General features: G+C 51.9%; 4 protein-coding genes across 4 annotated transcripts; 1 reads left to right on the top strand and 3 right to left on the bottom strand.

Moving 5' to 3' along the window:
* Nucleotides 1–83: 83 nt before the first annotated feature.
* On the bottom strand, nucleotides 84–3,538 carry erg4 (c-24(28) sterol reductase; the record flags this gene model as incomplete). The annotated part of the gene is made up of 8 exons (XM_073739105.1): nucleotides 84–238; nucleotides 300–411; nucleotides 473–876; nucleotides 945–1,028; nucleotides 1,621–1,842; nucleotides 1,892–2,223; nucleotides 2,267–3,397; nucleotides 3,501–3,538. The coding sequence occupies 8 exons, from the start codon at nucleotides 3,536–3,538 to the stop codon at nucleotides 84–86; spliced, it is 2,478 nt and encodes an 825-aa protein (XP_073596298.1).
* A 272-nt stretch (nucleotides 3,539–3,810) lies between these two features.
* Nucleotides 3,811–6,398, bottom strand: BDW70DRAFT_135826 (RING-type E3 ubiquitin transferase MAG2). The gene is made up of 2 exons (XM_073736758.1): nucleotides 5,941–6,398; nucleotides 3,811–5,891 (listed from the first exon to the last, which is right to left on the bottom strand). Exons 1-2 carry the CDS (start codon nucleotides 6,187–6,189, stop codon nucleotides 3,981–3,983), a joined length of 2,160 nt encoding a protein of 719 aa, XP_073596299.1. The 5' UTR covers nucleotides 6,190–6,398; the 3' UTR covers nucleotides 3,811–3,980.
* Nucleotides 6,399–6,831: 433 nt separating this feature from the next.
* On the top strand, nucleotides 6,832–9,631 carry BDW70DRAFT_48287 (mRNA-binding ubiquitin-specific protease UBP3). Its single transcript, XM_073744111.1, has 2 exons — nucleotides 6,832–7,435; nucleotides 7,487–9,631. Exons 1-2 carry the CDS (start codon nucleotides 6,914–6,916, stop codon nucleotides 9,509–9,511), a joined length of 2,547 nt encoding a protein of 848 aa, XP_073596300.1. The 5' UTR covers nucleotides 6,832–6,913; the 3' UTR covers nucleotides 9,512–9,631.
* A 958-nt stretch (nucleotides 9,632–10,589) lies between these two features.
* Nucleotides 10,590–12,778, bottom strand: BDW70DRAFT_48291 (putative Na/H antiporter). The gene is made up of 5 exons (XM_073744112.1): nucleotides 12,616–12,778; nucleotides 12,395–12,563; nucleotides 11,674–12,347; nucleotides 11,545–11,627; nucleotides 10,590–11,500 (listed from the first exon to the last, which is right to left on the bottom strand). Exons 2-5 carry the CDS (start codon nucleotides 12,510–12,512, stop codon nucleotides 10,711–10,713), a joined length of 1,665 nt encoding a protein of 554 aa, XP_073596301.1. The 5' UTR covers nucleotides 12,513–12,563; nucleotides 12,616–12,778; the 3' UTR covers nucleotides 10,590–10,710.
* Nucleotides 12,779–13,499: the final 721 nt, after the last annotated feature.

The following is a 13,499-nucleotide window of genomic DNA, read 5'->3' on the forward strand; positions in this document are numbered from 1 at the left end:
CAAGCTTTAGCCGTAGCTGACTTGATGAGATTGGCCTTTATGCCTCTATCTAGATGCCTAGGCTAGGAGATTTACCGACATTGCTAACAAACATCCTCAACCTTGACCTCCTTCCCATCATGATCGCCAAGGTCTAGCTTTAGTGTCCGTCCAAATAGCTCGAGGAGCATTTCGAAACACACCTTGCTGATGGCAGGGTCGTAGCGGCCTTTGCTGAGCTCGTCGCGGATGAACGCGTCTGTTGGTGTCAGTTTGGTCTGAGATAGTGCACTGGTGGATGACAGAAAGTGAAGACTTACGCTGCGCCCAAGCAACCTCATAAAAACTAAACAGCACGCCTTTCTCATGAAGCGTCGAGCGAATCAAGTCCCGTCCTTCTGGGGGAACATGCGTGTCATTCTTGCCGAAAATCTGCCCGCAGGATGCCCGTTAGCCATCCATTCATCACCCAGGGGACTTGAAGCATGCATACCATAACAAGTTCACCCTTAATGTCTCCCGCCCTGTCCAGACTGTCGTCATTCTTCCCCTTCCCTAGGGTATGCGAATGGATATCCGTTGCAAAATAACAAACAGCTGCCTTGACTCTTTCATCAAGTGCACATCTGTACGCGAGATGTCCACCGAGACACATGCCTGTGGCCCCAATACGTCCCGTACATGTTGGTAGAGAAATCAGATACGACACAGAAAGCGATGCGTCCTCGTCGTATGCAGAGAGTTTCTTGGAGACCTTCCACTCATTTCCCTTGTCTGTGTCTTCTGCATTGTATGAGAGCGCTTCCGGGCCCGTGAATTCATGGTAGCTGCTCGGGCAGGCGACGATGTAGCCCTGACCGGCGATTTGGCGGGCGAAGCGCGCGACGGGGCCGGTAACTGAACATGTTCAAAAAAACTGTAAGCGGGATTGGTCGCGGGTATTGGCCCTGGGTGTGGTCACGAACCCTGGTAAATCTCGCTGAATACGACGACCCCAGGGAAGCGGGCGTTGGGGTATCCTGGGATAGAGGGGTGGAAGACGTATATTCCTGCAGGTGGCTTTAGTTTGATGGCGGGGTAGGTGATGATTAGGAAAGCCCTACGCATGGAGCCATTGCCGTCCGCAACTGTAGGGACATCATGATGGTATTCTTTAATAAGCATCTTGACTTCTTTTTTTTTTTTGTCAATTGCTGGCAACGTGTTGGAATACTCAGTACGGTCGAAGCTTAGGAGCTTTGAGCTGATGCGGGGTGACGCTGATAAGAGGAATCACGTGATTTGTGTTTTGATATCCGATGGGATAACATTGTCGTCGTAACGTCACAGGCATAATGAAACATAGTATCATAATTATATGGCTCCAGTCACCCAACAGGGTAGCATAATTGTATCTTCAGACCAGTATACAACAAGAAATAGTAGCGTAGAAAACAGGCACAGAAGTGAAGATCATAGGTACAGTGAATGGTACAAATTAGTATGGAACCAGGGGCACGGAGACATTAGTAGACTCTATTGATAGGCGGCGCACGTGTCAGTTTACGTCGTAGTCTATATGCAGGTTGGATCGAGGTGTAACACTCTTAAAACACGTACTGGAGACTTATTAGCTTGATGTTGAGGAAATGGACGACATACTTACAGGAATGAATAGGTACGGGACCTGTCTCTCGTATTCAGCCCAAGCCTCGCCGTACTTGTTGCGGCAGCGCTGGATGTCCCGCAGAGCACGGTGTGAGATCATGCAGGCGAAGAAGACGGGATAGAACCAGGGGAACGGACTGTTGAAGCCGGTGATAAGTCCCCAGTTCAGCGCAAAGTAGAGATCGCAAGTGTAGTGAATCTTGCGAGCCTTGCCGTCTGGGAAAAGTCAGTATACTCCACAAGATGTATCTAGGGAAATACATACACCATCCGTCAACAAGGATCTTGGAGCCGTCAGCCGCCGTTATTGTCTTAGGGTTGTGGAGTGTCTGCCAGGGTAGTTGAGGGAAAGCCTTGCGGAACACTCGCGTGCCACGCTCCATCTGGCGGTAGCGGTTCTTCTGGCTGTTGGTAGTGTCCCAGACCCAGTACACAAACAAGTAGGCGACGTAGAGGAAAACCAAGAAATAGCGATTCCAGTGGTACGTGGCCGGGTCGTGGTTGGCGAGGTAAATGGTGCAGTGGCAGTAACTCAAGGGCACACCAGCCAGGTTCCAGAAGATCAGCATGAAGCCCCATTTCTCATAGTACATATCCCTAATTAATTAGCAGAGTTCTTCAAACTTCAGCGCAAACTCACCATGTAGACACGATGCATTCCTCGCCTTTGGAGCAGGCATTTGCATATAGGAAGTGCGCCATCAACAGGAATCCAACCTCTCCAGACACGTATCCGTACACCTCGTACTGGCGTGCAGCGGTGCCCATAGTGACAAGGAGAAGGATGTACCAAGGCAGGCGGACTTCGAAGAACATCTTGAAATCCAAGATGCCAAACATGCGCGGGTTGAGCTCAGCCCCCATGAAGAAGTCGTAGATAGGGTAACCAGTCATGCGATGCTGCGCGCCACGAGCCAATGCCGAAAAGTAGGCCACGAAGGAGACCAAAAAACCAGACAAAATAGCCACGCTCATGAGCGAACCGAACTCATCAATGATAGTGTAGAGCTTGAAAACGCCGGTAAAGTGAAGTGTGCAAGCAATTGCGAGGGTAGTCCAGAAAGACCAGAGAGCCGAGCAGTAGTATGGCAGCTGCTTTCCCCCAAGGTGCGGCAAGGGACGGCCCATGACGGTGATTCCTGGGGCGAGCAGATACAGAAGGCCTTCAAAGATGAAGAACACCCAGTACATGGTCCATGCCTTAAGTGTCGGGAATGCACCATCATACACGAGGTTTCCCATGTGCGCGAAAAATTCTGACATGCTCTGGCCTTCTGACGGACGAGGGAACTTGCCGTCGTAGTAAGTGGCGCCGATCCACATGTAATACATCAGGAGCGGAAAGCCGATCATCATGGCGAGGACTCCTGGAGAGCCTCCAAACTCGAAGTGTCCGCTGTAGTCGACCTTGGGGTCCTTGCCTTCGACCCAGCCATCAATGACCCGTTCCTTGGTGTGCCCATTCGAGGCGTGTCCATTGGCGTGTCCATTGGCGTGTCCATTGGCGTGTCCATTCGCGTGTCCATTCGCCTGGTCATTCGCCTTGCCGTTCACCTGGCCATTAGCGGGGCCGTTAGCGACAGAGGGTTTGGTTTCCTCGCTTTCAGACGCCTCTTCGCTTTTGACTCTCGTGGTACGTCTTCGAGTTGTCGATCTTGTCCGGCCCTTAGTCTCTGAGGGTGTCTCGGTTGCCTCGTCGAACGGCGCAACGCTGCTGCGGGTGACCCGACGGCTGCCAGGCGTCTCGACGTAGCCAGGGCGGTCAACTTTTCTAAAAACGCAAGTCAGCAATTGTTACCCAAAGCGATTTGGAGACTCAATTCGAGATAGGAGCGGCGGTCGCAATTTGCCCCCTGGAGGAGTAGGCGACTTACCTGGGCGTTCTACCCGTCTGGGAGCGCGTGACGGTCATGATTGCGAAAACATGCGAGAATTGACAGACTTGGCTTCCAACAAGACCTAAGAGGATTGAAAGCCTCAGTTACGGTTGCAAAAAGAAGAGAAAACAAAGTGGGTGGATTGTTTGGTGGAAGGACAACACAAATAAAAGCCGGGGAACTTTTTAGCTCGACGATCGCTTTAAGGGGCGGCAAATCAACAACCGCAGGATGGCTCCACAAAGGACAAGATCGCTTGCAGTTGCATGTCTACAGAGCCAGAAAAACACACCTACTTATTAGGATATAGCGGTTTATGGTGTGTATTTCGTCTAGATCCAATAATATATAATATATGATTTTAAAGAGATGTCCTCGACTCCTGCCCATCTACTCCCAAATACCGCCGATGACTCCGCTAAAGAACTGAAGAAAATACAAAGAATGAGTAATCTGGCGAAGGCTAGCACCAACAGGTCAGGCACCCCGCTGGATGTTCGTGGACATGAGCGTGATCTTTTTGTTCTTCTTCCCCTTCTTTTTTGTTTGAGAGGAATTACTGTTCTCGTCCACAGCGGTCCGAGCAATCAAATCGGACTCCTGCTGAGCAAAGAGCTCCTCTTCCCACCCTTCACGCCATCCATCGTGGGGAGTAGGTCTCATATGATCTGGCGGCACCCCTAGATGTGATGTTACAGCAGCGGTTCCCCAGACGGTGCGGGCTCCGGGTGGACTACTCGAAGGACTGGCCAATGCACTGAAATGGGATGATGGCCGAGGGGGCGAGCCCGAGGAAGCAGGCTCGATATTGGCGCCATCACTTGCCAATGGCAGGAAATCATAATCTGAGAACGGCCGGTTGCTGGTGCCAACGCTCGGCCTTCTTTGACGCGCTGCGGCCCAGCGCTTCTCATCCTCTTCCTTCTCTGCCTTGATACGACTCTTCTCTTCGCGAAGCTCCTTGTCCATATGTCGCTTTCGTCTTTTCGATATCTCTGTGCTAAACTGCTCCAAGACCTCCGGCAAGACAACACCTCTCCAGTCACATTCGAGAAAATTGACTTCACAGCCTTGAGGGAGATGACCGAGGTACTTGACGCGTTTGCGTAGCTCGTCATCGACAATGTGACCGGTAGTGATGTGCTCAACACGCGGTAGGATGGTTGCAGGAAACGAGGAATACTCGCCAAATGCGGCTTTGAGAATGCGAATGTCCAGGGGCGAAAGGTAGTAATGGGGTAGAGCTTGATAAAAGTAGTATGGCTGGTCGGAAGGATGAGGCGCATTACCGGCTTTCTTCGTACGACCGTCCCGATTAGACACAGGATTCTTTTGTTTGTGCTTTGTGCCATTGGTCAAGCTCATATTGCCCATTGCCTCGGTTGTCTGGTTTATCTCCAAAGTATTCGACTGCGGGCCCGGTGAGGATTTGCCTGACTTTGCGCTATGTTGGGTCGTATACATGAGCGCAACCTCTTCTGGCGATTGTTGAAAGGTGATAGGATCCTTTGGTGGCCGGTTGACAGTTGGCTGCGGTAATGCTTCAGGAGGGTTCCCTATCCCTTGCAACTTCTGTTTGGAATCGTTTATAGCCGCCACTGCCTTTTTCGTCCATGTCGTGTCGTCTCCAAACAGAACTTCATCTTCTTGCTCCTGTCTGCGCAGGTCTTCGATCTCAGTGTTATATTGTGAGATCATGTAATCTTCTCCGCCTTTCATGATACGAGCATAGTCTGCAACCTCCGCAGCGTGATACCAGGGGATATCTTCCCCAGGGGCAAGGCTTTCAGCGCCATCTCTGGGTAAAGCAAGAGTACTACCGGGATCCCGCTTAACGAGCCTCAGCACGACATCACCGCCCTCGAAAGGCAGAACACCTTCCTGGCCGCTGAACCATCTCACAGGCCGTGTCTCGGAAATGTAAATACTGTCCCAGCAAATCGGGCACTTTTTCCAGCGCGCCTTTTTCTCGGGGACTGGATGATCGTCGTCTGTCGAGTGCATAAAACGAATCAGACAAGGCAGGCAAAAGATATGCCCACATCGGGCCATTCGCGGTGCTACGGGCGTAGACAAGCAGATTGGGCAGCTGGACGACTGGGTCTGCGCAGACACGAGAATTTGAAGAACCGAGTCCCAGTCCAGGTGGACATCAGCATTCGCTGCTTGGGCATGATATGCTCGGTTTGGGGCGACGATAAAACGGTAATTGGCATGCACATAACGAGCTTTGTCCATCGCATGGTAGCCTGAACCGAGACCCCATGAGTTATACCGGCGAGGGTTTCGGGGCGGCGGATGGTACTCGGGTCGCGGAGGAAGAGAAAAGTTCATCAAATGGGTAATGGACGTTTGTCCCTTTCGGCTGGTTGTTGATCTCATGATGGTCTAGATAATCAGCAACGGGGATAATAGTCGTGGGCGACGAGACACCCACCGACTCATCAATATCATCATCCAATAGTCGAGGACGTCTCTGTCGTTTGTGTTGGCTACGGAGAGCCTGATTGTTTCGCGCAGAGCTCGAGCTCCTTGACGCCAATCCCGCGCCGAAACTGCCCGATCCTCCAACGCGTCTAGTACTGTTGTCGACGGCCGGCGCAGAGTGGAACGATGATGAGGAGGATTTGTTTGAAATATTCACCGCCTTGGAAGTGGAAGGGTTCTGGCCAGAATTGGACGACATTGCTCGCAGCAACACGTCCTGATAACCCGGGTTTCCTAGAGGCAAGATTGATGAGGGGCCGAGTGTCTCCTCCCCAGGGAGTGGGCGGAACCGTGATAACCTCAATCGCAGGCGGTATTTTTTCAAGTAGTAGATGATGTAGAAAATCCCGAGGGGCGATAGGAGAGGAGAAGCACCAGAAATCTGATCCTCCCCCGGCTCGAGGCAAGGAAGGAGAAACGCAAAAGCGATTGAGGGGCGAAACTGAGAGTATGTCATCCAAGGTCTTGGCGGGTGGGAGCCTCAGGCACGTGCCCTCCGGGCCCGAAAAAAACATCATTTCGACCCAGTTGGGGAAACTCGTCGCCTTTCTGCCGCTGCCCGTCCGTGGTCCTCCCTCCTGCGCAGTCCGCCCTCGACATCCGGACTATTTCCGTATCTTCTATCCATCGGCATCTGGTTAGTTGGCTATCCAGTTTGTATCCCCCGTCTCCCCTCTTCCATCCCATGGCGTCTCCCTTTTGGTGCGTGCTAGGCTAACACACGACCTCGTCTCCCGCATCTAGACTTGCCGTGTCTGACCGCATCATCCACGCCGCCTCTTCTGAACTTCTTACCGCGGACGGATAATGGCCGCCTAGGAGGCTCAACCTCCGCCTCGAATCTCTCTTTCAACCCTCGTATGGCTCCCATCGAGGCAACGCGTGGCTGAAATTGTCAAGGCGGCTCTCCTTCGTGCCTGGACATGATGAACCATCATCTGCCCGCAATGCCCCATGGGCAGCCACCCATTCCTGCGCCTCGGCGGCAGCAGGACGTTCCCTACGCGAGTGGCCCTCCCAACATGCGGTCGCCCCCGGCATTCATGGGCTATCCGCCTCAAATGAACGGCCATCCCCCTCCGGCCGCGTTTTCCCCGCAGCAATATCCCCAATGGTATACACCGTTTCCGCCAATGCAGATGCCACCTCGTCCACACTTCAATCCATATGCACCGGCCTTCATTTCAGCGTACCCCCCTTCCCAGCCCATGATGGCTCCGGCTCACATGCCGCCACAACCGCTTCCTTTACAACCAAGAGCGTCGACTCCGTTTCAGAACCCGATGTCACCGTCTGTTGGCCCGGCCCCGGCATTCATCCCGTCACAGGCCCAGTCTCCTGTAGTGATCCCCGTCCACTCTACGCCCAGCCCGGCCATGTCTTCGTCCCCTGCTCCCGCGCCGGTTAACGCTGTGCCGCCGTCCAAAGAACCCTTCCGCGCTCCGGTAAGATCTTCCGTGATCTCATTTCAGTCCTGATGCTAATACTTGAAGCAGCTCCCGTGGCTTTCCATTCCCGATAGTCCTTTCCCTGCCAGGGCTCCCCGAAGGCAACGAAAGACTCGCAACTTGCAAGCTTCCTCTCTCTCCGTGGAGCTTCCTGCCAAGGATGGGCAACGAATTCAGAACGAAGAACCTAGCAAACCCCAGGGGACTCAGACAAAGACACCTTCCGGACCGCAAACTCCAACTTTGTCGGCCGCTCCCTCTGTTGCGGATTCCACCCAGCCCACGACTCCGTCTTCTGCTGTGCCGAGCTCATCTGCCCGTCAGTCCAAAGCATCAAAAGCAGCGGTTCCTGTTGTGCCAGTGGTCCCGGTTGTTCCCGTTCCAAACACCCCTCGTCGCGACAAAGGCGATACTGTCTCCTCTGAGACACCCAAATCGGCCTCAGAAGCCACCAACGCCCCCGCTGATAAACTGGTTGCGCCCGCAGAGGAACCCGCTGAGAGCGAGCCGATGGAGGCCGCCAAGCCTGCCGCGCCAAAGTCTTGGGCGGATTTGGTTCGAAACAAGAATCTTGCTCGTAACGCAGCTAGTCAGAGTGCTCCATCGGGTGTGGTCAACGGCGTCGTCAAAAGCCAGTCCGTTGCCGATGTCATACTCAATCTGGGAGACGATGTTTCGCAGTATAGCGATAAAGTGACTTTCCTTGAACCCCGAGGGCTCGTCAATACTGGTAACATGTGCTATATGAATTCGGTGCTTCAGATTTTGGTTTCATGCGTGCCGTTCTATCAGTTCTTGGATCATATCGGGAAGCGCGCGTCCCACAGTTTCCACAGCGATTTTCCCATGATTGACGCTCTGATCATGTTCATGAAAGAATTCCGAGCCATTGATGCTGCCTGCAACGAAGAGCAGCTGCGAATGAGGTTGAAGGCGAATGAGCTCGAGCAATACGGAGAGGCTTTTATTCCAGAGTTTGTGTATGAAGTTATTCGCCAACTACCCCGTTTCCGGGACATGCGACGCGGCCACCAGCAGGATGCGCAGGAGTTCCTGGGTTTTCTTCTTGAAGAAATGCATGAAGAATGCGCTCGCGCTACCAGTGCCAAACCCTCAACCGAGCCTGCATCTACTGACAGTGAGAACGGTGACGGCTGGTTGGAAGTTGGCCACAAACAAAAGCCAGCCGTCACCCGGTCTTCTGGACACATTGCCTCTGAATCTCCAATCACGAAAATCTTTGGGGGCAAGATTCGGTCCGAGTTCCGCGTACCTGGTAACAAGGCCTCTGTCACTCTAGAACCGTATCAGCCGTTGCAACTTGACATCGGCGCTCCGGATATCCATAACATTGTGGACGCACTAAAGGGACTGACCAAGCCAGAAAGTATTCAGGGAGACTTCAATTCTTCGCGTGGTCCAAATGTGACTGCGACCAAGCAAGTCTTTATTGAGAGCCTCCCACCGGTACTCATTCTTCACCTTAAGCGGTTCCAGTATGACAGCGTCACCCATGGCACGCAAAAGATCTGGAAGAAGATTGGGTATCCTTTGGACTTGGAAATCCCTCGAGAAGTGTTCCCGCCTCACAGACGTAATGTTATGATGGCTCAAGGTGGACTTCCCAAATATCGTCTCACTGGAGTCATCTATCACCATGGCAAGAATGCCAGCGGTGGTCATTACACCGTCGATGTTCGTCGCCAGGACGGCCGCGAGTGGATCCGCCTTGACGATACTGTCATCCGTCGGATCAAGAGCGAAGACGTTGCAGAGGCCGGTGGAGAAGAAGATCCAAAGGTGCTTGCCGCGGCATTGGAGCAGCATAAGCGTGATAAAGATCCTGCCAACATTTATGACCACATCAACCAGGGCGATCAGTCCGACGATGAGCGAGGTTGGAGCCAGGTTAACGGGACTGGCTCTGGCAACTCGAGCAAGAAATCTGCATCCGCTATCAACGGCACTCCCAGCCAGTCCAATACATCCTCTGGCGTTCGCACCCCAATGGGGCGTTATAGCACTCGTGACAACAAGGTGGCTTATTTGCTGTTTTATGAGCGCATACCATGAGTTGGCACCGTTCAACCGGCTTATGCCATGAATTGAAATGCGTGGAGCACTCAGCTACATATGAGAGCCCATTCAACAAACAATTTAATGGACGATGTGCTATATGATCAGCTGCGTGACTCCACGAAACCCTTCCTGAATCTCGGCTGGATCACGGAACTGTCATCAGTCTCGTTTGGTCGTTGCTTTTACCCTCCGCCTTGTTCCGACTGCAATATTTGTTTCGTTTCCTCCTTTCGATGGTACCTTTGACCGCCTGTGTCTTTCTCCATGCTTACCCTCATGAATACCTTATGGTAGCTGCTTGCTATCTTGTTCATTTCCGCCATCTACTCGTGATATGGTATGCTTCCTTGCCTCTGTTTACGACGCCGTATCTGGTGGATGCGGATGCCGCTCTGATATATACCCGAATTTTCTCGCATAGCCCTTTGGTTTATCTCGCCCATGGCAGTTTCTGCTTCGACTTCTGCGTCGTGTGAGACGGGATTATAACGACTGCATGAATTTCCTTTGATAGATGTGCGTGTTATGAAGAGCGTGGTTGTGTTGTTGCTGCTGTTGCCGAGACGGCTTATCGCTACTTGGAATGTGTATGCGTTGGGTGTTGTCAGAGTAGGCAGTTAAGTTTCTACTATGCTTATATTAATGGTGGTATTATGGTTTGTCTGGTGGAGGATGAGGATGATAGGGTTGGGATGGTGATGGCGGTTGAGTGGAAGCGAAGAGTATATGAGGGAATGTGAGGTACAAAAGCTTGCTTCAATAAAATACTTCTCAATTAATTTCTTCTTCGATCTACTTCAAATGCATATAGATGTAGCGAACACAAACTCTAGATTTAAATTAGCTTTGCTTGCTTGTCCAGGCTCTATTGTGGACCCTGCACACTTTGGCAAACAGTCGCGACTAGATACAGCTCTCATTAGATCTAGAATAGTTCATGATGATTCATAGATCAGACCTATATAAAGCTCTATTCCCAAGAACAGGCAATCAACAACGATAGTCGACAACTTCACAATCCCAGATCTGTCCCCTTGACCACAAGCGTCATCATTACTCTTAACTATGCACACTGAAAATAGTAAATGCTTATACATATCTTATCATCCCCTTCCCTTCCAGCTCAATAGCTTGAGAGCCACCATGTAAAAACCGGCAGTAGTAATATCACAGCTCAAGCTCGTCGGCAGCGGTTACTCACTCCTCGCCGACTCCGCCGTCGTCTCGGACTTGGGCACCAAATTCACCGGCCGCGCTGGCTCCTCGCCACTCCCCGATCCAATCTGTGCATCAGATGATAGAGAAGCTGATGGGATCACGCTTCGACCAATTTGGAAGGCCACCGGCTGGGGCGTGTGGGATCGACTCATCGAGGTAGGAAGGGAGGTATCATGTCTTCTCGTGCGGCGGCTAGTGGTCTCAACATTATCGTGCGTCGCCGTGCTGTGCGTGTGCGAGTTCCTAGCTAAGGGAATTGGTTCGTTGTCGCCGGTGCTGCTGCTAATTGCTTGCGAGATAGTCCGCGGGAGATGATAGCCAGCTTTGGCGAAGGGGATAGAGAGACCATGAACGACTATGCTGCAGATGACGAGGAACCAGACCACCACTTCGATGGTATCAGAGACCTGCTGCGCATCGGCGCGAATTTCGCCATTCACGGTGATTCTATTCAGGTATTCCCTGCTCACTGAAAGATAGAAGACTGCACCGACGCCGATGGGGCCGAAGAAGCCGACGAATGTAGTCTGGAACAGACTTTCAATCTGTTCGATATACTTGTGCATGGCGAAGATGATAGGCATGCGGCGGACAAGTAGGATGAGGATTCCCAGGGGAATAAGACGGTATATTGGGATGACGCTGTTGTCTAGGAAGAGATGCCATGGGCAGACGGCACCGAACCACATGAAGACTGCCAGGTTGAGGAGCATGTCGATGGTTGGTTGGAGAGAGTCGTCCATGGTTTCGAGGCGGAACCAGTCACTGTTGGTCAGCTTGACATTCGCCATAATAAAAGGGAAACGTACTCTTGAGTGAAGACATTGCCGGCAACGAAGCACGCCAGCAGGTCGTCTGTTCCAATCAGACCGCACGTACCCACGATAAAGAGCTAAAGAGTCAGTCTCATTTTGTGGGCTCGTGGCATGGTTGCTTACCGCAAGAGCAACGGCAAAGACGAGGAAGCTCTCTCGGTCCACGTAGTGCTTCTCTTCCGCCCAGTGTAGCAATTCCCTGGAAACCCAGCCAACAGTGACTCCGTACCCAACACTCAGCAGAATGGTGTAGGCCCAAGTCTCATAAAACCACAAACCCATAGCTTTCCCTGCGCCTCCACTGAACCCCTCGCCGCCCATGCCAGTATACTGGATGAGGTAGAGGGCAAAAAAAAGAAACGGATAGCCAAGCCCGTCATTCGCCCCCGATTCAGCAATGATGATGTGCTGCAACGGCTGAGGAACATTCTTGTCGGCAAACTTACCCTTGACAATCGAGTTTGAGAGGACCGGGTCCGTTGGTGTCACACAGGCACCAACAGCGAGCGCATGCAGAAATGAAAGGTTAGGCACCAGGGCCCAGATCACAAGAGCGCTGCACATCCACATAGCGGCCATTCCCGGCCCAAGCAGCAGCGAGAGGCTCTTCCATTCCAGCTGCAGGTAGCGTTTTGGCAGCTGCACGCCGGCCAAAACGAGCTGTACCCCGAGAACCAGTCGGGTGAAACACAGAGTGATCTGGTCTAGATTCTGGTCCGCGCCAAGCGCATAATCGAGCGGTCGGATAAAATTGGCAGCGTGCGGGGAGAACACAACTCCAGCCAGCAGCGAGATCACTATCTGGTTTAGTAAGTAATAGAAACCAGTCGAAAGAGGTACGGACATGCTTCAGAGAGGTAGAATCTCTCTTTGAAAAGGTACGAGACCAGACCGAAGACGGAGATGAAACCTCCCAACGTGGCACAGACGATATTGAAGTTGATCAGCGATAATGCGGGCATGATGCACAATCCCAGATAGATCGGTATGTAGGGAAATATACAATTCTAGAACTGGGGATGGGATTAGCAGAATTCCACGGTTACTTGACAGTTTATTACTCACTTCAGCGGACGTTTAGGTACTGCGTGTTATTCAACCATTCTAAGGAGTCGTAGCTTTGAGAATTTTAGGGCCAAACTTTGTCTCATCTGTATCTTAAGATACGATGTCTATGGCAAGAATGAACGATAGATGTGTATCAATCCGTAGTCAAGCAGGATCTGAGTTGTAGTGGAGTGGAACGTGGTGGGAAAGAAAGCCTGGATTTGAGCGCTGGAAACTTGGAGCTTCGCAAGCTTGGCCTGCTTGGCCAGCTTGGCACTGATAAACTCGCTTGGGAAAAGTACGGCGTCACGAGCATACAGTATTTTTAGGTCTTGCAGTTACAGAAAACGAAGCCTTGCAGTCTGCAATGTCATACTATTATACACATGTCGCAGAAATATCGACAAGAAAAAAAAGCATCAATAACCGCTTGATAATGCCGGTCCCATTGCCAACCAAGAGTCCTATCATACGTCGAGCCCTTGCTCAGATGCTCCTCGTTGCGCTCCATTTACCGCAAGACGGTCGGCTGCTTCATTCCCAGGATCCGCATCATGTCCCTTGACCCATTCAAAGAGAGTCTTGACCCGGAGTTCCGTACGCTCGTCGATCTTGCTCAAAATTGATTCTACCAGATCCTTGTTTTCCACCGGTTTCTTGTCCGCAGTCAACCAATTATTGCTTCGCCATTTTTGAAACCAGACCGTAACACAGTTAATCGCATACTGGCTGTCTGTGACAATTGTCACATCTCGATGTCGGGGGGCAATGTCAAGGGCACGCAGGATCGCTGTGAGCTCGGCGCGTTGGTTTGTTTGACGACTGCCTTTGAGAGGTTCTGAGACGTTTCTGCTGGGAAGGTATTGTTAGTAGGTACACTGTTGACATCCTAAAGGAGACAA

Source organism: Aspergillus foveolatus (genome assembly GCF_047715535.1).
Source record: "Aspergillus foveolatus strain CBS 279.81 unplaced genomic scaffold BDW70scaffold_22, whole genome shotgun sequence".
NCBI classification, from domain to species: domain Eukaryota; kingdom Fungi; phylum Ascomycota; class Eurotiomycetes; order Eurotiales; family Aspergillaceae; genus Aspergillus; species Aspergillus foveolatus.